The 26,880-nt window shown below is 37.2% G+C and overlaps 3 protein-coding genes across 4 annotated transcripts; 1 reads left to right on the top strand and 2 right to left on the bottom strand.

Annotated features, from left to right (window-relative positions):
- Positions 1-5,101: 5,101 nt before the first annotated feature.
- On the bottom strand, positions 5,102-6,788 carry LOC100259123 (protodermal factor 1). The gene is made up of 3 exons (XM_002283847.5): positions 6,569-6,788; positions 5,744-6,101; positions 5,102-5,642 (listed from the first exon to the last, which is right to left on the bottom strand). The coding sequence occupies exons 1-3, from the start codon at positions 6,723-6,725 to the stop codon at positions 5,312-5,314; spliced, it is 846 nt and encodes a 281-aa protein (XP_002283883.1). The 5' UTR covers positions 6,726-6,788; the 3' UTR covers positions 5,102-5,311.
- A 1,135-nt stretch (positions 6,789-7,923) lies between these two features.
- LOC100247213 (taxadiene 5-alpha hydroxylase) lies at positions 7,924-13,998 on the top strand. Its single transcript, XM_003633175.2, is given in 8 exon segments — positions 7,924-7,989; positions 12,433-12,760; positions 12,763-12,920; positions 12,922-13,294; positions 13,370-13,467; positions 13,469-13,505; positions 13,508-13,575; positions 13,657-13,998. Coding segments are annotated over 8 exon segments (1,428 nt in total). The 3' UTR covers positions 13,957-13,998.
- A 1,892-nt stretch (positions 13,999-15,890) lies between these two features.
- LOC100252338 (phosphatidylglycerophosphate phosphatase 1, chloroplastic/mitochondrial) lies at positions 15,891-22,283 on the bottom strand. 2 transcript variants are annotated; one of them, XM_002283823.5, is made up of 5 exons: positions 21,551-22,276; positions 21,207-21,284; positions 20,832-20,905; positions 20,638-20,745; positions 15,891-16,621 (listed from the first exon to the last, which is right to left on the bottom strand). In XM_002283823.5, the coding sequence occupies exons 1-5, from the start codon at positions 22,206-22,208 to the stop codon at positions 16,505-16,507; spliced, it is 1,035 nt and encodes a 344-aa protein (XP_002283859.3). In that variant the 5' UTR covers positions 22,209-22,276; the 3' UTR covers positions 15,891-16,504. The 2 variants fall into 2 exon arrangements, with proteins under 2 accessions (XP_002283859.3, XP_059596958.1); XM_059740975.1 differs by lacking the exon at positions 15,891-16,621 and adding an exon at positions 19,466-19,628 and having other exon boundaries at positions 21,551-22,283.
- Positions 22,284-26,880: the final 4,597 nt, after the last annotated feature.

The raw sequence follows: 26,880 nt of genomic DNA on the forward strand, positions 1-26,880 counted from the left end.
TTGGGTATATCTCATGAAACAAAAATTTGAGGTTAGCACAATCTTCCCCATTTTTCATAACATGCTAAAAAATCAGTTTGATGCCAAGGTCTTAGGAATAAGGTCAGACAATGGAAACTCTACTGTGACAAGAAGTCAGCCATCGGCGTTGCACTGATCCAGTGCAACATGATCAAACTAAGCACTTGGAAGTGGACCGACATTTTATAGAAGAGAAACTTGAAGATGGGCTGATTTGCACTCCTTATATTCCTACAAAGGGGCAGTTGGCTGATACTCCAACAAAGGCGTAGCTGACTGATATTCTAACAAAGGGGCTTCCTACTTGACAGTTTCAAACTATCTTAAGCAAGCTAGGAATGAGAAATATTTATTCCTCAGCTTGAGGGGAGTGTTGGAAAATCTGTCAGTTGGAAATTCTAGCAGATTGTGTGGCAGATTATTGAATATTTTTCCAGTCCATACGAGCTGTAATAATTGTATAACCGTACATAGAATCTCCTAGGATTTTTCCTTTCTTAGCATTCTTCACTTATCTTATTTATCTTTGATATCATGATCGTAGGCATTATTTCCTAGGCTATTTTTATACAGTTATTCTGTATATATTCATATGTAATCCTATACAAAAAAGGTAATAGAAAGCATTTCACAAAAAGGTTCTAGATCTGAATGAGAACAAGAACTTTAGTTGAGCTAAGGGTGTTCTAGATTATTTTGATGTCTGATGGTGACTCAATGAAAAGCTCCTGGCTTAGAGCCCTTGTACTTAGTGACTAGTTCAAGCCATAGAAGTATGCAAAGGGATAGGTCTGGAATAAGCCTTTTATGAGTCCTTTAATCCCCATTTCTTCTTTAAGAGGTGCTTTCTGGTAGCAGGGTTTGATTATCCTTTTACAATTACCATATAAGTCTTAAATTTCTTTTGCCTCTCCATTCCTTTATCAAAGTCTAGTATTTTTTCACAAGTCAGTTTCTTCAAGTGCAAGCATCTTATGGGTCTGAGGTAAGCATCTGTGTTCTTGGTAGGCAAAGGGGTAAGCAAACATGGTTGTCTTTGTCAATAAGAAAGTTAGAACATGCATGGTAAGAAATATTATTATTGTTCTTATTGAAAGGTTAAAATGTGATTGTGTTTGTTGATATAGAGTGTTACTTATAAAATATTTTTTTGCAGTATTCTTCTGTTGTAAAGAGTAAAAACCATTTTTCTTGTAAATTGTGCCTTAAATTTATTTGTGTGTTTTCTTAACTGGACATGAGAGGCATGTGTAGTGGTGGCCAACACTGCATTGGCAATACAAAGAGTTTGTTTAGACTTTAATTGGCTTGATCAGATTTTTTAGAAGAAAGATGTTTCTTAGTTCCTCAGACAGTCACTAAAATAGCTTTCTAAATAAAGAGTCTGAGATGATTCACAACCTCAATTGTGATGTGAATGTGGAATGTTCTGGAGCATAATTGGAAATCAAGTAGGTGGTATCATAGAAAATAGATGAACATGTTATAGTTCCATGAAGTTGCAGCTTGCATGTATTTGGTGGGTTAACAAACTCAATAGCAATAATTAAATCATTTCTAACATCCTTTTCTGGTAGACTTTGGTGGTCATTTGAATCAACTTGAATCTGAAAGGCTTGCCTCCCACCCACAAACTGCAGAGGACACGGACTTAATGAAACTGATTCCTACAGCTATGCTGTTGACTGTATCTATAATTGAGTTTGAATATTGTACTTGGTACACTTCAACCAGAATCTGACTAGCAAGCTACTGCTGGACAGGCTGTCCATTTGTTTCTGATTTCATTTCTACTAAATTTTGGTTCATCAAAGGCTGGGATAGCACCATGAGTTTGATCTTTGTGGCTGTGGCTTCTCTGAAAATTTCTCAAATTACTTAAGTGATTCTCTGAACCCACTCTTGAGTTTGTTGTACTTTCTGTTTTTACCAATGATATACACGAAAATACTTTGGTAGGTTTACATTGACTGTTAGTTATGGAAACATATTTTGTTTAACTGGTACCTCTGTATATATATATATATATTTTACTTGTTATTAGCATATAGAGTGAACCTGATATTTCCCAAATCTCCAGTCTAATCCTTTGCCAACAAAAAAAAAAAATGAAAAAAGAAAAAAAGAATTATTAGTTAATCACTACAAATTTCCAAATTACCCTTGTCATTCTTTGGCCACCAACTTGAGGTTATTTTTCTCCCCCTCTTTTCTTTTGATGTCTCAAACCAGATACAGGGGCTTCTATCTCTTTATAGGCTTATTTTAATTGTTATGTGGCGTGAAACCATGAAATTCAAACTCTATGATAGTATGACCACATCACTATTAATCTGAATGTTGTCCTGAAGGGAACCAAAATTGTATTGAACCTGATTTCCAATTTTCTTAAATGAAGTGTCACATTCAGCATTAGAAGTACCAAAAACTGGGACTACTTTTAGCACACAACATGTGAAGATCTGCCAAACAAAAATCAAATTGGGCAAAAAACTGAAATAAATCTCAACTGATTTCAGCTTTATGCTACCTCTTATTACAGATTGAGGAGCCAAGCATCAGGTATCATTTAACTTCTTGTGGTAGGCCAAAACCCAAATGCAACTTCACACAGCGACTTGAAACGAGTTAGAAATGGAGGCTCAGTTAAAATTCCATCGTCTAACGATCTCTATTCATGGAATTATATAGTTGTGGTTACTAGGTAGAGAACATAGCATAGTTATTCTGTTCTAAGGTGCCCTTTTATTTTTCATTCTTACATTTTACTTCAGAGTAACTCAATGGGGGGAAAACACTATTGTAATTTTGTTGGTGTGGAGTAATTGTTAGGTGCTTCAATTCATTGTTATTTTGTATATATGTTCGTTGGATGACTTGGATGGAGAAGCCATCTGTCTAGTTGCAAACACTTCTAATTCAAGGAGATTTCTCTTGCCAAAATTTTTCATTCGAGGAGGTAAAAGTGATTCATTGGACAGTTAATACCAATCTTTCTTTATACTTGTTCCTTGTTTGGTCATGAAGTTGAATCGTCAAGAAGTTAAGATAGATTTGGTGAATAATGTTTTCATGCAGTTGGAAGGTTTTGGAGAATCTTGGTGTGCTTTCACTCTAAAGGTTATAATTGGTTGCTAAACCCCATGCCATTTATAGTTATTTTTACTTGGAAATTTGTTTGGTAAGTTGTGTTTGAATGAAAAAACTTGTGTTTAGTTTGGTAAGTTGGTTGTATTTTGGTTGGACATCTATGGGATAACAAGTATGGTTACCCTGACAGAACCTATTTCATGTCTGTTTACTCCTTTTTCTTGTATTAAAAACAGTCTCTGATAAGTTGTGAATGCTTTGAGCATTGGATGGTGGCATGGGGCTGCTTGATGTTTTCTTAACCAAGGTGGGTGGGGTACAGAGAGATTATCATCATCATAAAAATCATCCTGAAATCATATGTAAACCAAAAATTGTTGGCAGGGTACCAATGACTTGATTTCTTGATAGGCTTATATTATGTACCTTCCACTAGGATAAGCTTTAGGCTTTATGATATTTCTGTGAGCTTTGAACACTGTATAAACTGATGTTTTTCTTCAAATATTTTCTGAACTTCCACAAGGACTACTACATTTCATCTCAAGTGTAATTTAAATTTTCTTTTCTATTCTTTAATTGCCATCTACTTCAATACTTGTTTGCTTTCTTGGACAGCAATGTTTGATCTTCTTACCCAAAAACAAAGTAATTCAACAACTCAGCAACCTTTACCCGAAATCAATGCATTCTCCTTTATGATGTCAGGAGCTTGTGGAGAATGAATGGTGCCAAAGCACTAGATGGTGGACCTCATGGTTCTCAACAAGAGCTAAAGTTCACTACTTGAATTTTAGGATCTTTGAATCATGGAAAACAATAACACATCCAGTACTAGGTAACTTGAATTTAGGATCTTTCAAAATCTCCTTCTATTGAGATAGGCAACACACCATTTGAAAAGGGGTGTAGGTGTATCCCTGTATGAACTACAATCTGGTGCATGCTCTTTCCCTATCTTGTACTCTTGCCCACTATGCAAAACTCTTTAGATTTTCATAAAAGTTTAATCCCATTTCTTTGCATTGGTTTCAGCCAATCTAACAATAATGCTTCCTCTAATTGCCAAGAAGTGTAGGAGGGGACATGAGAGAACAGGCCATTTTAAAGATCCCTATTTATTGCATTAACCTGCCTTGTAAAATGAAGTGTGGATGGGAGTAAGCTACAAGAAGAATCCGATAAACTATATGTTTGACGCCTGGGATATATATGGGCATCAAGGAGTCATAGGCAATGGCATAAAAATTTAGCAGGTTAGTGAGACCATTCTTAATGGCAGTTATTGGTGCCTTTTAGCTTGCATTTGATGAGTTTGAATACTCTGACAGCCTTATCACCAGTCTGCACTGTGTATTTAATATTGTATGCCCTAGAAGTAGTGTTATTAACTATGAAATATTGGTGATTGTGTATTTATTTCTTCCTGCTGTGCATTATGGTCTTATACTTACAGATTCACATGTATACTCCTTGGGGCTAGGTCGTAGTTGGCATGACAGTAGGATTTCATTCCTTAGAATGATAGCTAAACCATGATCATGCATTATATTGCAAATCAATTAAGCAAGTTCATCTCTTTACCAAGTGGAATTGTGTGCTTTTCTGCATATTCCAGCTGTCATGCTAGCATTATTGGTGTTTACTTCATCTACAGCACCAAACCTACACTATGCACTGACTCAACACAGGTCTTATTTATTGTTCATTTAATGGTAGTAAAGTCTGATTTACTGGTGGCTACCATTGCTCCCAGTGCTTGATTTTGGCATCCGTGGTAAACCAGCAACACCTATTAATTGAACGCTATTGAGTGAAATTACCTGAAGCCACTTGTGCTTTATATTCTTTAGAATTTTGCCCTTGATATTTGCTTCTAAAACTGTCCTTTAAATTATATGCATACTTCTTTTCCTGTTATATTTGCATGATGATATGGGAACCCAACTGTTAATCTTATTTGAAGCTTAGAAGAAGCATGAACTTACTATTAAAACAAAAAGGTAACATGGTAATCCATTTCAATATTCTGTAACATCACAGATATCATAAGAAACTAGAAACACAAAATCTCAAATAAGACACTAACATCCAAATAACACACTAACAAATAAAATGCACGCAGAAACCCATAAACTAAATCTCATAGGCGCATATTCAGATCAAGAAGAAATTGAGGGTAACTAGACCTAAGTCATTTTCAGGCTCTAGGCTTGAGTTTGCCCTCATTAGCCAACTTGAAGAGGTGGGCCTGTGCTGCTGCAGCCTTGTTTGAGCTGAGTGCTGCAGCAAAACGGTCCCTAACTTGCTTGGTTGTGAAAGGGAACCTCTTATTCACCATGGAGTTCAGCAAGGAAGCAGTCCCTTCCCGGTATAGTTCCCCCAGCCCATCAGTACGTGTGTTTGAAAGTGCTTGCTGCAAGCTGATATTTGCCCCAAATCCTGGAACGCTAGCTACGCCAAATGCTCCACCCAGAGTCCCCCACCAGCCCAACAGACCCCATATCGCACCCGGGTGTGTACTCCAATAACTACAAAATAGATTTAACAGAGTTATTTATGACAGAAAACACATTCCCTTCTTTTGATTTGCATTTCACAATTAATCTTCGTTCAAGTTACTGTAACTTACTTGCATGTACCAGTGAAGGGTGAGTTTGGATCAGGAAGAAATGGAGGTGTGGGTATGGAGATACCAGGTGTACCCGGGTCAATAGATATTGGAGTGGTTGGTGGGCTTAAGACAAGCGGTGGCGAACCACCAACACCACCACCAGTAGTTGGAGGAGAGTGGTAGTATCCACCACCACCGCCACCTGTAGGAGTTGATGGAGTTGGATCATGTGTTGGGGTTCCATAACTTCCTCCGCCACCTGTAGAAGGTGTGGGGTTGTAGCTTCCATGTGAGGGTGTGGGGTTGTAGCTTCCGTGTGAAGGTGTGGTACCTCCATGTCTTGGTGAAGTTCCAGAAGGAGGAGTCCTGTGTGAACCTGCAATCAGCATAAGAAGCATTAGTGGTCCAAATTTCCCGGTGAAGAGGAAAACACTTGATTTAACGACATGGTTGTGGTAGTGGTCGCCTGGTAGGTGGTCTGATCATTACATCTTTTCATATGTTGTCAAACACGGTACAACTCCCATAAAGCATGGAAGCTACTGATTCCTAGTTAGTAATAAAATAATTTTGTTTCTCAAAAGACAGTTGATATAACAGTTAAAAAGAAATCTCATAGCACAGTTGGTTTGAGTGACCTAGGTTGATTCTTGTTGAAATGTGTATATGATGTACAAAGGAACACCAAAAGAGCATGCAAGAGTTGGGACTTTCCTAGAAAAGAGTACAATATAACTGGAGTAACTCATCATACAAAGTGTGTAGCTCAAGCATCAAGATTGTGTGTATGTGTGCGTGCTATGTTAAAAGTGTTTGAAAGAGAGAGGGATAGAAGAAAGAGACCACTGGGGGGTCTTCCAGCATGTGGGTCTGGAGAGTAATAGTTCTTTTGATCTTCAACACTGGTAGCGATTACAGGAATGAGCAAGTTTTGAGAAAGCAGTGCAGCAACCAAAATGGTGATGAATGGGGAAGCCTGTTTGTTTCTTTCCCTCTCCATCTCTGTGTGGTTCCAAGAAAAACCAAGAAGAAGAAAGGAGTGAGAGTGGGATGAGCAGCTTCTGAGGAAGAAGCGGTGAATATAAAGGATAGACGAGTGCAGTAAATATGAGCAGGTGAAGGAGTATGTGGTTAGTTGATGTGCTGCAGGTGCATTTATATGTACCATTAATTACTCCCATCTTTGCAATTTTGGTTGAAAATTTGAACACATTTACCTTTGATACAGAAGCTCATCTACTCACTTAAATTTCTGCTCAACCTCCCTATTTAGTCACTCCTCTGGAATGTGGGTTTTATTTATTTATTTATTGGGATTTACATATTTGAAAAACATTGAAATCGGAAATATTCTGCAATAAAACTAGTCTCAGTCTCACCTTGTGACCAAAGGATTGCATTCTTGAATAGATACTTTCAGCCTCTAGGACATGACACCACACACCACTCAAGATTGATTCCTTAAAAATAAGGCTGCAAACACCTCAATGGCCCTGTTTGTCTAATAGATAGACACCCTTAACATTATAGACCTTGGTGATTTCTCTGTTGTACATAAAATAATAATCATAATAATTAAAATTATATATATATTTTTTAGGAGACTTGGATGAAGGAACAATCTTGTTTAAAAAGTTAAAATACTTTCAAAATACATTCTCAAGAATTTTTACAAGTTTATAATAATAATAATAATAAACAATCAAGAAGTGTGAGGGTAGTCTGGTTTAAACAAATAGATTTTTCATGTTTAATTTATTTTTTATTTTTAAAAAATTGCCATTCTATCTCAAATGATAATATAGAGAGATAAGTAGTGAGGCAAACTGACCTAAATGGGACCATTAATTGTGACATATTTCATATGCCAACTTTTGGGACATGACCCTAAATCCAAATCTACCATGTGAAGTGGTCCAAGCCAAGCCCATTCCCCTAATTTTGGGTGCCCATGTTCGGGCTGGGTTTGGGTGGACCCATGTCAACCAGGTGTTTGGCCACCGGCCCATTGCCTGGTATGCTCTACCCACACCAACCCTAATTTCATTTGTATATTTGTATACACAGCTTTAAAGGATGCATCCATTATGAAAAAGCTTTCTTCAATTGCTTGGCATAAATGGGACAATACATGAGGGTTTGCTATGGATACTTAATTCTACTATATACAAATAGCAAAGGAAAAAAAATTGCGTAGAATGGGAGTGAATGGTGAAGAGTTAACGAGGATGAGGACACTTGGAGCAGATCCACAATTGACAAGAGTGAGAAGAAGAAGAAGAAGATGGGGAGGAGTAAGGGTGGTTTTTTAATTAAATGAGGGTGACAGAGAAGTAGTTGTGGTAGCACAAAAATGATAGGTAGCAGTAAATATCAGAGCAAAAGCCGTGTCATCTCTGGGATGTGTTGGTTTTATCTGCAAACCCTTCCCTTTTGACTTCAATTCTATCATATATGACTGTATGAGAGAGAGAGAGAGAGAGAGAGAGCTGGCCCATGCATGTACTCTCACAGTCACACCCCACTGGCATCAGTAAATGTAATGAGCGACGCTAATCAAAATCATCTCATCCCCTGCTGCAGGTCCATTAACATGGAGAATGGAGGACGGGGGATGGAGCCCTAGGGCTCTACAATTGTTGTCCCATGATGGCTTGGTTTCATATGCATTAGATGTAGATGGTTGAACTTGTTGACATTGTTGTATCATATTAATTGGTGCATGAGCTAGCCTTGTATTTTTTTTGAGATCTTGATGACGTTGATCACAAGAGATGATTGAAGGCCTTTCAATTTGTTATAAACAAGGTTTCTTGTTCAAAATTCATCTTCAGATCTCATTTAGAAATCGATTCAATTATCTCTTGAAGTGGAACCTCATCTTTGACAATTATACTCGCAGGAATGTTAAAATCCATTTTTTATTTATTATACAAAGTGGGAGAGTTTGGAACTTATTGTTAAGTTCATTTCAACTTCTCTAATGATGTTGGTATGACCGTCGAGTTGGATTTAATAGATGACTAATCTAAATCCAACTAGAATAAAGAAATAATCAATTTAAATCCAATTTAATCCGATCGCCAACCTAGAGGCATTCAATACAAACTCAATCCAACCTCGTTTTTCTAAATACGGATTGCTTGAATTAGGTTGGTCCGTTGTTAGATTGTATAATTCAAAATAATATTTAAAAAAATTTCTTTTTTATATTTATTGAAATTTAAATAATAGAACAAAATTTTAAGATAATAATAAAAAAGAATAAATAAATTTATATATATTTCTAAAATATTATAAAATATATGATGAGATTATAATTTAATATTTTTAAAAAAAAAATCTGAAAGGAAAATGAATATTATTATATAAGATAATATACATCATTTATATTATAAAAATATTAAATCTAATTGGGGTTATTGAATTGTTTTTGGTGTGGTTCATTTATCGGTTACTTAACATCATTCATCTACTCTAGTGAGTTGCCCTTTCCAGCCAAGTTGTCTCTCAAATAACCATTGTTATTCAGTCAATCCATTTTCTCTCCATTTGTCAATCAAGCCTTCGAAGATTTGAGGATCAAACCTTTGAAGATATGAAGATAAACCTTTAAAGATTCAAAGATCAAGTTCAAAGCTTCAAAGATTAGGTTCAAGATGTTCGCTGCAAGATACAAAGATTAAGTTCAAAACTTTAAATAGTCTCATTAACAGAGTAGTGAGAGAGGGTTTTCTATCAGGCTACAAGATAAGGGGAAGAGAAAGCATTGGGATCAAAGTTTCGCACCTGCTGTTCGCTGATGATATGCTGGTTTTTTGTGAAGATTCCCAAGAGCAATTGACTTTTTTAAGTTGGTTATTACTGTGGTTTGAAGCCACTTCTGGTTTGTGCATTAATTTGAACAAAAGTGAAATTTTGCCAGTGGGTAGAGTGGAGAATGTTAAGTTATTGACTGCTGAGCTTGGCTGCAAAGTGGGATCTCTCTCCACCACTTTTTTGGGGCTCCCTTTGGGTGCTTTGCATAAATCGGTGATGGTTTGGGATGGAGTGGAAGAGAGGATGCGGAAGAGACTTGCTTTGTGGAAGAGGCAGTTCATTTCTAAGGGTAGAAGAATCACTCTCATTCTGAGCACTTTGGCAAGCATGCCAACCTACCTTATGTCCTTATTACGTATGCCAAGAGTGGTTAAATTAAGACTTGAGAAAATTCAAAGGGATTTTCTTTGGGAAGGGGGAGCATTGGAGAAGAGGCCCTATCTTGTAAAGTGGGCTATTGTTTGCTCTCACAAAAAGAAGGGAGGATTGGGGATTAGAAATCTTCCTACTCTCAATAGGGCCCTCTTGTGCAAATGGAGTTGGCGTTTTTTGGTTGAAAGGGATTCCTTTTGGAAGCTTATAATTAGTACGAAGTTTGGGGTTATAAGAGGAGGGTGGAGTACTCGCAGGGTTAGGGAGGGTTATGGGGTGGGACTTTAGAAGGAAATCGGTAAGAAAGGTTTGTTGCTACTCAACAATGTTTCATTCTTTGTGGCGGATGATAAAAGGGTGAGGTTTTGGAAAGATATTTGGTACGGGAACTCTTCCCTTTACGAGGTATTTCCCTCCTTGTTTGATTTAGCGGTTTCTAAAGATGCGTGGGTAACGGACTGTCTGGATTCAATAGGGGAAGAGGAAGGGTGGATTCCCTGCTTCCTTAGACCTTTCAATGATTAGGAGGTGGAGGAGGTGGAAAGATTCCTTTCGACCATTCAAGGAAAGAGACTAAATGCTGATGTGGAGGATAGGATGGTGTGGAAAGAGACGAAAAATGAGATTTTCACTGTAAAGCCCCTTTACAATTCTCTTAATCATAGCTGTGCAGTCCCGTTTCCGTGGAACATTATTTGGAGTCCGTATGTTCCTACAAATGTGGGTTTTTTTTTGCTTGGGAAGCTTCATGGGGGAAGGTTCTCACTTAAGATCAATTCAAGAGGAGGGGCTAGACTTTAGCAAACAGATGTTCATTGTGTTGTACTGAAGAGGAGACGATAAATCACATCCTTGTTCATTGTTCTAAGGCAAAGGTTTTGTGGGATCTCATGTTTTCTTTATTTGGTGTTAATTGGGTCCTTCTGTTTACGGTTAGAGACACTCTTTTAAGTTGGTATGCTTCCTTTAAGGACAAGAAGCATAGTAAGGTTTGGCGGGCAGCTCCTCTTTGCTTATTTTGGACGGTTTGGAAGGAAAAAAATAAGATAGTTTTTGATAATGAGATCCTGTCGATTCAAAGATTGAAAAATTCCTTTGTAATCTCTTTTTCTGGGCTAAATCTTCTATAGTTGTAAGCTCCTTAACTTTGTTTAACTTTGTGGACTGGTTGGGTTCTTGTTGAGGACCGGTGAGTGCTTGTCCCTTTTGTTTCCTGTTTTTTAGGTGACGCTTGTATACTCCCTGTATGCTTTGGGTCGCCTTTCAAGCACCCTTTATCTAATATGTCCTTGTGCATTTATCTATCAAAAAAAAGATTAGGTTCAAGATGTCCTCAATCCAAGATCAAACATTCATACCCTCAATAAATGTGAACTACACCAAAGTCCAAATTTGAATCACGACGTGCCAAATCTAAGTCCAAGTTGAATACAAGTTAAAGCCCAAGCTTAAGCCCAAGACAAGCCAAAGTCCAGACCCAAGCCTAATCTTGAGACAAGTCAAAGTTCAAGCTCGGTCCAAGACACATTAAAATCTAAGCCTAAGTTGAAGACAAGCTAAAGTTCAAGCCTGGCCAAGACAAGTCAAAGTGTATGCCTAAGACTAAGATGCTCCAAGGTCAAACCAAACCAAAGCCCAAGTCAAGCTTCTTCAAAGAAGAATTAGAGGAAAAATTAAAGATTGTACCCCACTCTTCAAATCCATAAATTTCTATTTCGAGAAAAATTCATATGTACACCAAGTATTATGAATATTTTCATAGGAATTGCTTATGAAACATTTCAAAAATAGTCGCATATTATTTATGTGGCTTCATTTTAATAAGATTTTCGATCATTAAGAAAAATAAACTACAAGGTCTATTTGGTAATTGTTCTTAAAAAAAAAATTGTTATTCTTACAAACAAAAAAAAAATGGTTAAAAAGCACATTTGAAAGACTTTTGACAAAGAATAGGTTTTCCATAATTTGTTATGAAAACAAATTTCAAGTGCTTTTAGTTATTTTTTGTAAAATGTTCTAGGCAACAATTGAAAGAAGAAAAATATTTTGAAAACTTTTGCATTATACATAGATGTATAGAAACTTTTTGGAAAATAAGTCAAAAAAATAGTTTTCCATAATCAAATGTTATCTCCATGCACCGCCCACATGCGGTTCCACCACCAATCATGCTTGTTTCGATGCCCCAGAATCCGGTGATCTTTCTCAAAAGTCAACTCCGGGCAGGAGGATTGGAGGCCATAGATTAGATTTCTTGATTGCTTATAATAGAAGAATAATGGGTTAGATGAGAAGATTATGACCTTCTAATTGGTTGACTTTCTTAGAATCTCAACTGGGTTTGACTTGGTGATGTTGGGGATGAGATCACAGTTGACTTATTCCTCCACTATATATGAATATAACCCCTACCTGGCTGGTACCAGTATATATGCCTGAAAGTATGAGTTCTGGGTCAATTTTCTCCATTCCATTAATGGCTATGGAAATGACCTTTGTTTTTGCTTTGGCAGTCTCTCATGTTCCTCCAGAGGAGAAACAACAACCTAAGCAAGAAGAAACTACCTCCAGGGGAAATGGGACTTCCTTGGATCGGAGAGACGGTGGAATTCTACAAAGCACAACGTAGATATCGATTGTATGAGGAGTTCATTCAACCTAGGATTGCAAAATATGGAAAAATCTTTAAAACAAGCCTAATGGGATCACCAACAGTAGTGGTGAACGGAGAGGAAGCTAACCGCTTCTTTTTGTCAAACGAGTTCAAGTTGGTGATAAGCTCATGGACTTCTGCATCGGTGCAGCTCATGGGCAAGGACTCCATCATGGAGAAACAAGGGGAGTTCGTCGGATTATAGCTACAAGTCTCAGCTTTGCTGGGCTGGAGACTCTAGTGCCCAAGATATGCAACTCAGTTCAGTACCACCTAGATACAAAATAGCATGGCCAGGACACCATTAGCCTCTACCATTCAACCAAAGTTTTGACGTTTACCATTGTGTTTTGAGTGCTTGTTAGGGATCAATGTAGAGCCGGAAATGATACAAGTTTTTTAGAGGGTGTTGGAGGGGGTATTTTCTCCACCCGTTAAGTTTCCTGGCTCTAGGTTCTCGAGGGCAAAGAGAGCAAGGCAGGAGATAGAAAAGATGTTGGTTGAGATAGTGAGAAAGAAGAGGCAAGAGAAGAAGAAAAGGGTAGAGGAAGGTGAGGAGGGAGGGATTTTACTATCAAGGTTAGTGGCTGGACTGATTCGAGGGGAGATCAAGGAGGAGGTTGTGGATAATGTGGTATTGCTAGTATTTGCAGCTCATGACACAATTTCATTCACTATTGCCATGACATTTAGAATGTTGGCTCACCACCCAACCTGCTATGCTCTCCTCTATCAAGTTATAATCTCTTATCATCAAAACTAAAACATGTATTTGTTTTCAAAAATTTCTGATGATCATCTTCTTCTGCCAGAACATGCTGCTTTGATGAACAACAAAGGACCGGGCCAGAATCTAGCATTGGAAGACAGAGAGAAGATGAAGTATACCTGGCAATTAAGTTGCTCGTGAAAGCATGCGACTGTTCCCTCCAATCTTGGCTCCTTCAGAAAGGCAATTGTCGACATTGAATATGAAGGATACACCATTCCCAGAGGATGGAAGGTAATGGCACTCTTGAATGATCAATTGAGCATCAAGTCCAAATACCATATAAGTAACAACTCCCAAATTGGCTCGCTGCAGGTTCTATGGACAGCCTATGGAACGCATTACAATCCCAAGTATTTCGGAGATCCTTCCACTTTTGATCCAAGCAGATTTGAAGACGCCGTGCCACCATATGTTTTTGTTCCATTTGAGGGAGGACCAAGGGTGTGTGCAGGGTACCAACTTGCTAAGCTAAATATCCTCATCTTCCTGCATTTCGTTGTCACTCACTATGATTGGTCCTTACGCTATCTTGATGAACCAATCACCATGGATCCCCTCCCATTCCCTTTCCAAGAAATGCCCATCAAAATTTCTCCTAAGCCAATAATATAAAGCAACAAACAAGATTGCAGTTTGTACACTTTGTACTTGTACCTACTTCAAAATGTATATTAGCTACTTTCACTAATCAATCACTAACACCCTTCACAGCAGATATTTCATGTAATTCAAATGAAGATTGAAATGTGATTCATACTCCATGTCACAACTGACAACAGAAAAGAAGTTCTGAATGGGCCAAGGGTAGAGTTTGAGTCATCACATCCATCAACTATTAGATTCTAGTTCTGCAGAAGTCATGGTTTTTAAATCATGATGCTGTCTTTTATTACCTGTGAAGTGTTTTGGAAGACCACAACTAAGAATAAACGCATGTATTTGAATACTTGTCATGGCCCCCAAAGGACCAAATCAGCCTTATCATGTGTGTTATTCGTAACAGTAAACAAGGGTTGGCACTAAGGAGAATGAGGCACCTGTCCTGAAAAAGTTTACTTAGCATACCCAAGTAGCTTGGAGATAAAGCTTAGTATACAATTAGACTTGGTATAACTGTTGGTGTGGCCTTTTACTTTCTGTCAGAGTACCACAAAAATTGAACTAAATATGCCTGTGGCATGATGACAAAACCTTGCCTAAGAATTCTCTTTTAATGCTTTAACTGATCAAAGTTGTGATTTTTGAATGGAGGAGAGCTTTTTGGGCCATGCCTAAGAGGCCAGTGTGGCAATGTGGAAAAGGTATGCCACTGATGTAGGTTCAAGATTGGAAAGAGAGAACTGATACATCATAGATTGAACTAGATCTGGGGTTTATGAGTAAAAAATGGGATGAAAATTACAAACTACCATCCTTGGAAAATGGAATCAATGTCATTGTTTGCCCATATTAACCAGCTACAGATGAAGAATATTGAAGCATGCTTAAGAAACATTCATCCGTTCCCTCCCATGGAAGTCTCTTTTGAGAAAGCATTCTCGAGATTGAGTAAAAAGGGTCAATAAACCCAAGAGATAAGAGTGCTCATCCGTCATCATATTTATTCTTCCTAATCCATCACAAAACTGTCTGCACCTCCGACTTTGAGGGGTTAGCTTTCATCCAACCTTTTTTTCTTTTAAATCTTTATACATAGTTTTTCATTCATGTTCTAACTTGGCAAGAAGGTTCATCAACCCAAAGAAGATGATTGTGAGAAAGGATTAGATTTTTTTATGCATGTTTCCACAATTTCCCAAGTCTATTAAGGGAACTCAAAATTCAGTAGACTGCCTTATGTCACAACCTGCTCCATCGGGAGCTTAGAAAAAGCCTAAGTCCGTAACACTTAGTTGACCTGATGAATTCAAGTTTCCAGCTATGATCTTGCAACACAGACTTCAAGTAGCCTGAGATTAATACCTTTAATACAAAGTCAGACAAAAATAACATAGTTTGACAAAAAACAAAATTGGCATCTAATCTGAGCCTTTTTATGATGCACTATGATTCCAAAGAAGCCTCGTATTGACCTTATGCACGTACAGTGAAGAAACCATAAAAGGAGCCTTGTTTTCATTCAATTTAAAGTGGATCTGAGGAGCCCCATTCAACCAAATATATTGGTATTCCACTTGGAAGTTCTCGGGCTAATGCAATGTACCAAGTGGCTTAAGTTAAACATCTTCACTATCAAAGCCATTTCATGGTAACTTCCACACCCATTCCCATAAAATGGAAGGCCATGAAAAGTTTCTTTCTAAACAGTTAAACAAAAGCAAAGAATGTCGGTATTTATACACCTACACATTCAGCTTTGCAGGGGATGCATGACAGGCATTTAATTTAAGTAAAAATGCAGGCAAACCGGCAAGCATCCAAGTTTATTTATTTCTCATTTGTGTTGGTAGGGGAGCATCCATGTTCAGAAATAACAAGCTGCCTTAACATAAGTCATATTCTTTGCTAAATTAGACAAATCAACAAGTTTCACGAGTACACATTGGTTCAAAATGAATTAGAATTGAACCTTCTAGATATCGAGTTCTTTCTCTTAAATTTTATCTTGTGGACGGTTCAAAAATGAACCTTAAGTACAAATTCACAGGGGAGTTTATAATCTATTCTGATTCCTAAGAACTCTTGAAGCACCCTACTATGGTGTTTGGTACTGCATCTCCAAATAAGCACTAGTTCATAAAGCAAAAGAACCCACCATGTGAAGATCATACAAAAGAATACCAAACCAACCAGAATACTAGGAAATGAAAACAATCCCTATCAGGAAAAACCTACTTCTAATTGAAGGCTAACAGAGCAATCCAAATTTAATGCAAGTCTAATCCCAGAAAGAACAGCATTTACTCTTCATAATTTTTCTAGCCACCTTTGCACGGGGGTGGGGTCATTCATCAATAGCATATCTTCTTAGATTTCCTTTTCCTTTCTTCTCGCCTTTCCTTTTGAAGCTGTCAACTTAGATTTTAGTCAATATTAGAGAATCACCAGTGCATAATAATTATTTTTACGTGCGATTCCCATAACTGAATGATGATATAAGTCAAAATGGGTTGCAGGAAGATAAAAGAATAATTGAATTTGTATATATCCACAATATCTCTTAAAGAGGTGGTGGATTTTTCACACACTCCTGTGCATCTGGCAGTAGACTGTGATTGGTTGGCTTCAACCCTCTCTTATAACACCGGTTCACAACAAAAGCTTCCAGTTTCCTTACCTGTAAATGTTTTATTCCATTGCAATAAATCAAGAGAGAAAGAAGAAACAGAAACCTACACTTCTAATGCCAAAAAAGTAGAAGCAAATAATTTAGGAAGGAGGGAAACAACTCTTAGGCAACATAAAAACCATAAGTCTTGCTTTTACAAACAGTTTTATGCACCATTTATGAGTTTCTCGAGTATCGATCGACATGATGTGAATATATGTATTCTGCATGATATACCAGATAAATAAATTACTCAGATACTAGTACATGATATGTTTTGGAGTCCTAAGGAAATGCAATCTCTCCATTTTTTTTTTTCCATGGATTTTTAAGGCAAATACCATCCACCAAAATAGTCATTGCAATTTACAAAATATAAATGGAACATCACAGGAAATTTGACTCGATCACTCATAATTAAAGAAAACAATCCAGTTCTCAACATCCTAGTGGTCCTACCCTGAATTTAACCAGTGCTGGTTGTTATGGGGCGGTCAACACCCTAAGGTTTGGGTCCCCACGGAGGACTTATGGGCTTGGTCATAGAAGGTTCCTCGGTTATTAAAAAATAAAAAATAAATGTATCTCTTATTGGTTAATATAAACATGGAATGCATAACATTTATTGGGGGAAGTTTATCTAAAAATCTTATATCCTCATCTAACATTTTAGACCAAGTGTCATTCAAATATCCCTGATTGGTTACTTTCTCACCTTTTTATGGCAAATAACTTCAATTTCAAGCAACCATTCCAAATATCCGTCACTTATTAATTACAAGCACCAAGGATTTAGATCCAAATATCATTTTAAAACCTTTTAGGAACATATTTTTATTGTTCCAAAAACAACACTAAGGTTTCCAAGTCACTTATCCTAAAGTTACTCGGACTGGCGGTTGCGGAATCTTCAATGTGTAAGGGAAAGGCAACCAAGTTATCTAAGCCTTTAGAGGATTGCATTGGATGGGATTCAACTTAGGTACAGAGTTTTGGTATGGAATTTGGTAACACAATTTGACACTCAAATTTCTAGTACAAATTCTTGCTCTAATTATGACTGAAAGAATGTTCATGGTGAATTTCCAAAACATCTAACCTCTTGGGCACTAGCCACGGAAGGCATCCTTTGAGGCCAGGAAAACCCAAGAAATGAGAAATCCTGAGCCAAAAGCAAACTATACCATATAACAGCCACAAACTGACAGAGAGTAAACAAGAGGCTGGGTGAATATTCAGAACACAAACAAATCAGACACCAATTAGGGAGTGGAAACACTTATGTTCAACTGATCAATGGTAAGGAACCATATAAAATAGTAGACCAAATTAAGAAAGTTGTCTTAGATGACATAAGCAGAACACTGTTTCTTAACCAGGAAAGAGCCGTAAAACAGGCAATTAATGAGGTTGAAAAAAGATCTGAAGGAATTTCCTCAAATCCAGAAACCAACAATAAGCACCTCTAACCCCATCCTCAGAAACATGGAGGAAAGAAACTTCAACAAAACCAAACATCCATGGGGATAGCTTGGCTTGTTGCAGGCAAACCTTGTACATGTTGGTGCTAGTATTGTGGTGTTTTGTGTATACAGCCTGTATACATAGGGTGCACCCCCTCTTTTTTGGCACTTTTTAATACATGCTCTTGTTATCTATCAAAAAACAAAAAGAACATCCATGATCTCCCAACCATCTAAGTTGTGCTTCATATAGAAGGCCTGAATCCCACAAACAATCCTTGGTGCAAAATTAAAGTCTCATCCACTTCACAAATAGCAACCAAAATGGGAAAGGCATCCTTCAAAGAACATTTTCCACACCTCCAATGAGCCCTAAAGCAATGTTTTCTCCACAACAAGCCCAAACATGGTAAGTTTCTTGAAATTTTCACGAAAGAGCCCTTCCAAGGAGTAAGGCTGCAAGAAAGTATTCGTTCTATACTAACTGCTTTGCTAGTATAATACCCCTCCACAAGGAGGAAGTCCATTGTTACCATGTCCTATTTCCTAAAGAGACACATGTAAACTACGACTAAAGCTTTTAAAGGTCAAAGCGTTAGGTGAGGAGTAAGCCGCAAAGTGTTGAGGTGTAAGCCTTTTGGAACTCTAATTTTCATAATTAATAAATATTTAATATAATTTAAAATATATGGAAAATAAAATAAAATAAATGAGAAACCACATAATAAGTCAATTTAAGTCAAAGAACCATACTAATAATTCCATATTTTTGCTTAAGTCTTAAAATAAGAAACATAATTCAAACACATATAGGAAACCCTATCAACTTAAGTCCTCTACAATGTTGTTATCTTCACTAAAATACAAGTGACATCCATTCTGTAAAAAAAAATCTATAAAAAAATAAATTAAATAAAATAAAAGACATCTATTTTGGCAATTTTGCCATTTATGAAAAGGAAATAAAAGACACTGAGAGAGAGAGAAGCAGAGCACATTGAAAGAGAGAGAAAGTCCCACATAAATGGAAAGAGAATAAAGAAACAAGAGAAAGAAACAGGGAAGAAACAAAAGAATGAAACAAAGGAAGCGAAACACCTAATAGCACAAAATACTAATGAGAGAGATCAAAGAGGATGTCAACAATGCAGACGAGAGAGAGCTATGATGGAAATGCCAATGAGAGAGAGTTGGGATGGTAACATCAATGAGAGCACTGGAAAGGATAGGGTTTTCTCTCATTTGATTTGTGTGTGTGTGTAAATTTGGGTCATATCAAAAACTCCAAGGCCTCTGTCTCACACCTCAAGGTGTGAAAAGCACATCTGAGATGCTTCTCAACTAAGCCTCAATATATATATATATATATATTTGGGTCACATCAAAAACTCCATCAAGGCCTCTGTCTCACACCACAAGGTGTGAAAAGCTCACCTGAGATGCTTCTCAACTAACCCTCAACCCCTAAGGCATGTACCTTTGGCTTCCCTTTTTTTGTCCTCTGCTTCATCATGTTTTGAACCACTTTGCCCCATAACACACCTAAAGAACGCCTTTGAAAAAAGTGATAGCAACATTGTCATTCATCAAAGGGATGTTTCATTTCCAAGAACTTATGCATCTTAAAGTTCAATATCAATGCAAACTTTATTTTATGGCCATTATGTAAAGTGAAGATAACACCCAAAATGGGCAGAAAATTTTTTCCATTCAGAAGGACTACCATGGTAAATATAACGCTTTTCCATCAGAAGGATTTCATATGTTTCTTGAATCAAGCATGGTAGTTGATATAGATGCTATGAGGAGAGCTAGGAAACATCTACCATTATGTGAAAATGTTGAAACAAAACCAAGTATAAATGGAAGGAATACACATTGAGGTGTGACCAAATCATGCCTCACAACATGGATAAGCAAAAAAAATAGAAACTTCATAAGAAAAATAAAATTGTGAAGAACAAATAATATCCCAAATAAAGAATATGTGCATTTCTAAATGGTGTAAATTCAAGAGACATAAATAAATATAAGTGGTTGACTCAAATTTTTTTATTAGCACAAAAACATGAGAACATGATCTACTGTAACCAGAATGGATCGATGCAGTATCTAATACTTGAGATTTGAAAGATTCAGTTGAGAAGAGAAAAATATTGCTTACCTAACAAACTTTTCAAAACAAATGACTAGCTATCCACATCATAAATTTGGACAAGCAGCTTACATATTGCTGTTAGTCCGGTAAAGTTACTTTATCAAAGTTTATAATAAATTTTAATATTAAATGAATCAGCAAACCAAAGAGAAAGTTTTTAGAAATCCTCAAAATCTTATGTGATAAACTGATGTGATATGGAATTGGTTGTAATTAGTAGTTTTAAAATGCCCAAGAAACAAGAAATACTAGATTTCAGAATGATTCAAGGAATCTTATGAAAGGGTTAAAATGGGATGGGGATTTTAGTGTTTCTGATAAATGCACAGCAAGTTCTCTTTTCAAGAATATGGATGCTTTGCGGCAACAGGTAACTAAAAAAATGAAAGTAAGGAAAGACCAACCTGCTTAACAAGAAAAGGCTCCTCCGCAAGACTCAATGGTTCTGTTAAAATGGTGAGAAAACCATTTCGGTTCCCAAAAACAATGTCAGTGAATGGCCGATCACCCACCTGCCATAGATATGATTATGAATCCATATAATGCAAAATGAGAAACTAACTGAACAACTTGATCAGTTTTCTTAATTCATGTCTACCATGATAAGCAAAGAGGATGCACAACCAAAATGTTTCTCAATCTCTTCAGCTGTTCCAGCAGGCTTCTTCACCCCTAGTTCAACATACAGTGGACAGGAATTAATGCTAATTTATTCTATTAAATTGAAACATGCATCTTTTTCATTATTGAGAAGTCCAAGGAAACAAAAGAAATTTCACTTAACTGAATTTAATATAACTGTTTTGCCTGAGTTGAGTTGAATTTTTACTTCTTTTTTTTTTTTCAAAGAAGCAAAGAACAAAGGCCATGGCACACACTTCTTTTTTTCTTTTTCTTTTTCTTTTGGTTTCTGTTTATTTATTTTCCATTTTTTTTCTTAGCAAAGGAAGAAGCAGTGAACAAAGCAACTTACTATGCCTTATTACTTCAATTCCAATGGCCCCCTCGAGCACCCTGGCTTTTGATCCATCTGGGTCATACTCGTATAGCCCTGATTCACCAAATCAATAATATAAAACACTGCATTGGGAGAACAGCACCACCAACAACAAGAAAAACAAGAAAAAAAAATGTGAAGGATCGGGCTAAAAGACCAATAAAGTTATTGAAAACGTCACCAACAACAAAAAGAAGGAAAATTGACAAATGGGTCAGGCCAAAACCATCAATGCAGTACTGAACTCCATCACACGATCAAGAAACAACATCATTAAGAACAACGACGGGAAATTTGCAAGTGAATCCTTCTAGAATTACCAGCCGAGTTACTGAATACGCCAATATCGTGTCCGAACACCGATTTGCACTGTTGCAGAGAAGACCCAATAGGTTCCCAAAGTGTTAGAGAGTAAGGTTTAGTAAGGGTGTTGTCCTTGTCAAACACCACACCCTTGAAACCCCTTCTATGCAACTCAGCCCAATCAATGTACCTAATATCAGGGACGGCAACGTGTGGCAGTGCTAAATGGCGGTCTTTGGCGAGCACGACCGCCGAGCAAATGATTCCCTCAAAATTGAACCTTTGGCCCAATGCTGCTTTCAAATCCGCCCACCACATGTTTGTGAAAATGACCCGACTGCTGTTGATTTTCCTCTCTTCAGGGTCCTGGGTCGTCTTGCTTTGGTTGAAATTTTCAGTAGAAGAGTACAATTCATGTAAGAAAATATTGGTCTGGCTGGGGGTGTGACTGGGTTGTGAATTGCTCTTGTTTCTTTTTATTTCTTGTTCTTTCCTGCAACTGTTTGTGGGATGGAGAGTGAGGGCGCAGATCTTTGTGAGGTGGGTTTGGTGCTTGCAAGGCCAGGAAGGTAGATTACGATGATAAAGACGAGGACATAGGTAACGATGATTGTGAAATTGGTTAGGGATGGGGAATTTGCAAATGTGCCATGGAGCACAAGAGCAGGACTGCATCTCCAATGTTTTTCCTTTTTTTTTGTTTCCTTTTAACTTTGCCCTCTGTTATTATTATTTTATTTGTTTGCTTAAGTTAGGGTTTTGAGCCTTTTGACAGTTGACACCACTCACTCGAGACTCTATGCCTTGGAGTCGCCTTTCTCCTGAAATTTCATGGCTTAAGTACCGTATGTCATGTAAAAGAAAAATTCACCATAGAATTGACCGTTTTTGAATGCGATGATGGTTAAAAGTATGGTTGTGGGGATATGTGGTTACAAAACCGATTCGGTGTGTACCAAAAATTAAGAACAATTACTTCATATTACATGTATTATTAAGTACAATCCCATTACTTTGTATATTAATTTCATGAATTGTATATGTATATGATCTATTCGCATTGTATATATTTTCATCCAATAATTTAGATTTTATAATATATTTTTAAAAGTCGGGTTTTTTATAAATCGATTCGCATTATTTTTGTTTTTTCTGACAATTTAGATTTTATAATATATTTTTAATAATGAAGATAAAAAGTTTAATAGATACCTCTTTAATACCTTAAACTTTTATAAAAATTAATTCAAGTGAAAGAGGGAAATAGAAAAATCCCTGCTAATTCACGTTTTCTAGATTTTTATTGAATTTTAGGGTGAAGAAAATGGATGGTTGTAAGAAGGAGAGGTTGAGCATTAAAAAAAGATTAAATAAAAAAAAATGTTTTTGCTTCCCCTATTCATGACTTCTCTAGTGGCTGCCTCAGCTGGCAATTTCCACCAGGCCTTCCATATTACTTGGAGCAAATGCCAAGATACTTAACCTCTCTGGACAAGGCTTCTGGGTCTAGGTTTCAATCTAAGAATGAGTATCTACTTGGAAGGGATCCACTTGTACCTGGCACAGTCACTGCATGTTATGTGATAATTAACCAACACTACCCCCTGCCATCGTCGATTTGTCATTTCTAACAATTGAGATTTCATAGCTAACTTGTATATCCATTCCAGTTATCTTCTCTAGGACCAAATCATGATGAGCTCGATTACAAGGTCTTGGGCAACCTCTCAGGAGACCCATATATACTTCATACCAATGTGTGCTGTTCACCCAGGAAAGAAAACAGGGAACAGCTGTTCTATCTCTGGTTTGACCCCACGGCGACCTTCACACATAACTCTCATCTGCAACCCTCATTGCAACATGTTAGGAGCACTCACTTTGAATCTCTTAAAATTTACTTGCTTGCATCCTATCTAAAATGGCAGTATTCCACCTTTACCTTACAGTTTCTTGGTGGATAGCACCCCAATAAGAGTATTCAACAACAGAGAATCCATAGATGTTCCATTCCCCAACAAACAACTCATAAGAATTTACTCAAGCCTCTGGAGTGCTGATGACCGGGCAACAAGAGGAGGGCTTGTGAAAACTGACTGGACAAAAGCTCCTTTTCACTGCCTCCTACAGGAACTTTAAAGCTAATGCCTGTGTTTGATCATCCGAGTCATCTTGTGTCCCTAAGTCCACCAGTTCATTGCATTTAATGCATGGAAGGATCAAGAGCTTGATGCTATAGACCATAAGAAACTTTGATGCATGGTTTACAAACACTGCACTAACTTGAAATGGTCTCATCAAGGTCTGTCTCCCACCTGAATGCCAACCATTGAGGTTTCCCTGATAGACTAAATCACCCTGCAGTAATTTCTGTGATTAATTAATTTTTGCAATAAAATTCTTTGTGCTCTGTGAAATACATCCATGTAACAACAATCAAATAAATTAACTATCTAAATCTCTTTTTTTTTCCACCCTCTCTCCACTGCCTAAATCTATTGTCAACTGTAACAAAATCTCAAGTTCATGGTACCACATGGGAGCGTGTCAAATTGTCAACTTTTATCAGAAGCCCTAGCATAGTGTCACAAGCTGATTCAGCTGATTAAACATACTCTATAACCCTAATAACATGTTTTTTGACTCCTCAAGCACTCGGCCAAAACCCAAATGCATCTTCATGTGCTACTTTTCCTCTACTTAACCAGGAAGTCCTGGTAGAATATAATGTGCTACTTTTTAAACATCACTACAGATGACACTTGTGCACAAAGTAAGATAGATATATATGCCCTCTGTGCATGCTCAATAGCAGGACTGCCAAAATCCAACCAAGATTTTTAACCTGTAATACGAAAAACAACATTTAAAACATCTTCGTACCAAGATGTGTACAAGAATGTTGACCAGTTTCCCATTCAGAAAATTTTCATGTTTATTCTACTGTAGACCTACTGGTTATAGAACTGGGTTCTTTCATCTCAATTTCCCTCAAAATGTCTATATATACATACTTCTACTGTAGATCTACAGATTATACAACTGGGTTCTTTCATCTCAATTTCTCCAATGACCAACCCCACCACCTGCTTTTTGCTCCCGCATATCTGACCCCCATGACTTCTTTGATTTGATAGTGGCAAAAAAAGCATAGAAAGAGGCTTTTGGTACAGCATCACCACACCACTTATCCAACCAAAATTTAACTTTCCTCCCATTCCCTACAATGAAATGCCCTTTGCTTTTAAAAACCTCCCTTTTTTTCCTAATAGCCTTCCAAAAACTGACCTCATACCCCTCCCCTAGCACCCATAACATCAACCCACCCCACTCTCTCCACACCCCCCCTCCCACCCCACCCCACCTTCCCCCCCAACCTTCTCAGCTATCTCCTGCTTCCACATAGACTCACTTTGCAAGGCAAATCTCCAACCCTACTTGATGAACAAAGCTTCATTTAGAGCAGAAAGCTTCCTGATGCCAAGACCCCTCTTTTCTTAGCCATTCATACAATAGACAAGCTGACTAGATGAGGTTTTCTCTCTAAAGCTCTACCAACCCATAGGAAATCCCTTTGGATCCTCAAGTCTTAAGTTCACCCTTATAGACATCACTGGTAATGACATGGGGTAAATAGGCAAGCTAGGCAGCATACTTTCAATAAGAGTGAGTCTCCTCGCTTTCTATAAATATTGTCTCTTCCACAAGGCCGGCCTTTTCTGGAATCTCTCCTCCACCACGTCCCACAGTGTCACTGATTTAAAAGGGGCTCCCAAAGGAAGGCCAGGTAAGTAGAAGGAAGCCCCCCCACCTTACATCCCAATTCAACAGCAAACTCATTTGAGTTTTCTACCCTTCCAAATGGAATCAATTCACTCTTCTCCATATTGACTTTTAACCCAAAAACTGCCTCAAAGTGTCCAATTCAGATACTTCAGCTGCTCTACCTTGGCCTCACAGAAAAAATAAAAAAGGGAACAATTGATAGAATCATCAACATATAAAATATTAGACATCTCAACTCCCCCTTGTCCAACCCTGCCCATCGAGAAACCAGAACTGACCTCCTTCCCTTGCTTTTATCAACTGGCGACTGAAAGCCTCAATAGCCAAAACAAATCAATACAGAGAGGTGTTTCCCTTGTCTTAGGCCCCTAGAACTCCAAAAAAAATCAGTAGGCCAAAAAGGAGGCCAATGACATACACCACCTCATCCATCCATCCCACCCACTTTTGCCCCAAGCCCATTTTCTCCACAACTTCTCGCAAGAAATTCCAATTCATAAGCCATAAGTTTTTCATTTTAGATAGTTCTCCAAGTGACAACCATGATTTTGACATACAAAAACAAAAAACAAAAACAAATTGTAAAATATTAAGATGCACAACTATCTCGTACTTCATATTGCTTGTGCTCAATCAAGCATATGCTTCCCAGAAAAGATGGTTAGAAGGCTATAACTGATTCTGTTAGGTGTGCAGAGCATAAAGTTGTGGCCCTTGCAGTAAACAAGCTAAGTCAAGCTGTATATACAGATTTTGCCTTCACAAAATCCAAATTCATCCAAACAGAGAAAGCTTTGCCCCTATGCCCAGAGATCTACACTATAGTTGCAGAAAGGAAGCAGATCGGTAAAATTCAAAAATAAACAGCACAGATGCATTAAAATGGCACCTAATATGAAAAGGGAAGCACACAGAATCATGGGATTCAGGACAATATAAGACCAATTACAATGTTTATATTAAAAAGATGATTAAAAATTGTTCTACTTTTATACTTCATTGAAAATACAAAGGACAATTTCTTTCCCCAATATCCATATATATACAAATATATTCTCTGAAGAAACAAACATAAGATGAGAATACAAAAGGAAGAGTGAGCATCCTACTTTTATACTTTATATTGCTGCCATGCTTAAGAATCTAACTGTGGCAGACCTAATATTGTACTATATGATATTGGTTAAACAACTAAAAGGAAAAGGACTAACAGTATGGGAAGGCACTTCATTGATGATTGTTTTGAAGGTTTGGCAGTGTTGTGAAAAAATGGCATGACAGCAACAGATAAGGAGATGAAGACTACAAATAAAAAATTAAAAAAAAAAAAAAATCATTTTATAGGTTATAAATAACAAAATTCTTACAAATAAAAGGGTTTATTGATCAAGCAATGAAAGAATCCAGCATTTTTCTCATAAGCAAAATGACTTCATGGGGCCCATGGCACTAGTTTTAGGTTTCCACAGGGGAAATTTCCTTTTTCTTTTCTTTTCCTCTTTTTTTTTTTTCTTTTTTTTTTCTTCTTTTTTTTTTTTTTTCTTTTTTTTTTTTTTTTTTT

Source organism: Vitis vinifera, chromosome 12 (assembly GCF_030704535.1).
Source record: "Vitis vinifera cultivar Pinot Noir 40024 chromosome 12, ASM3070453v1".
NCBI classification, from domain to species: Eukaryota; Viridiplantae; Streptophyta; class Magnoliopsida; order Vitales; family Vitaceae; genus Vitis; species Vitis vinifera.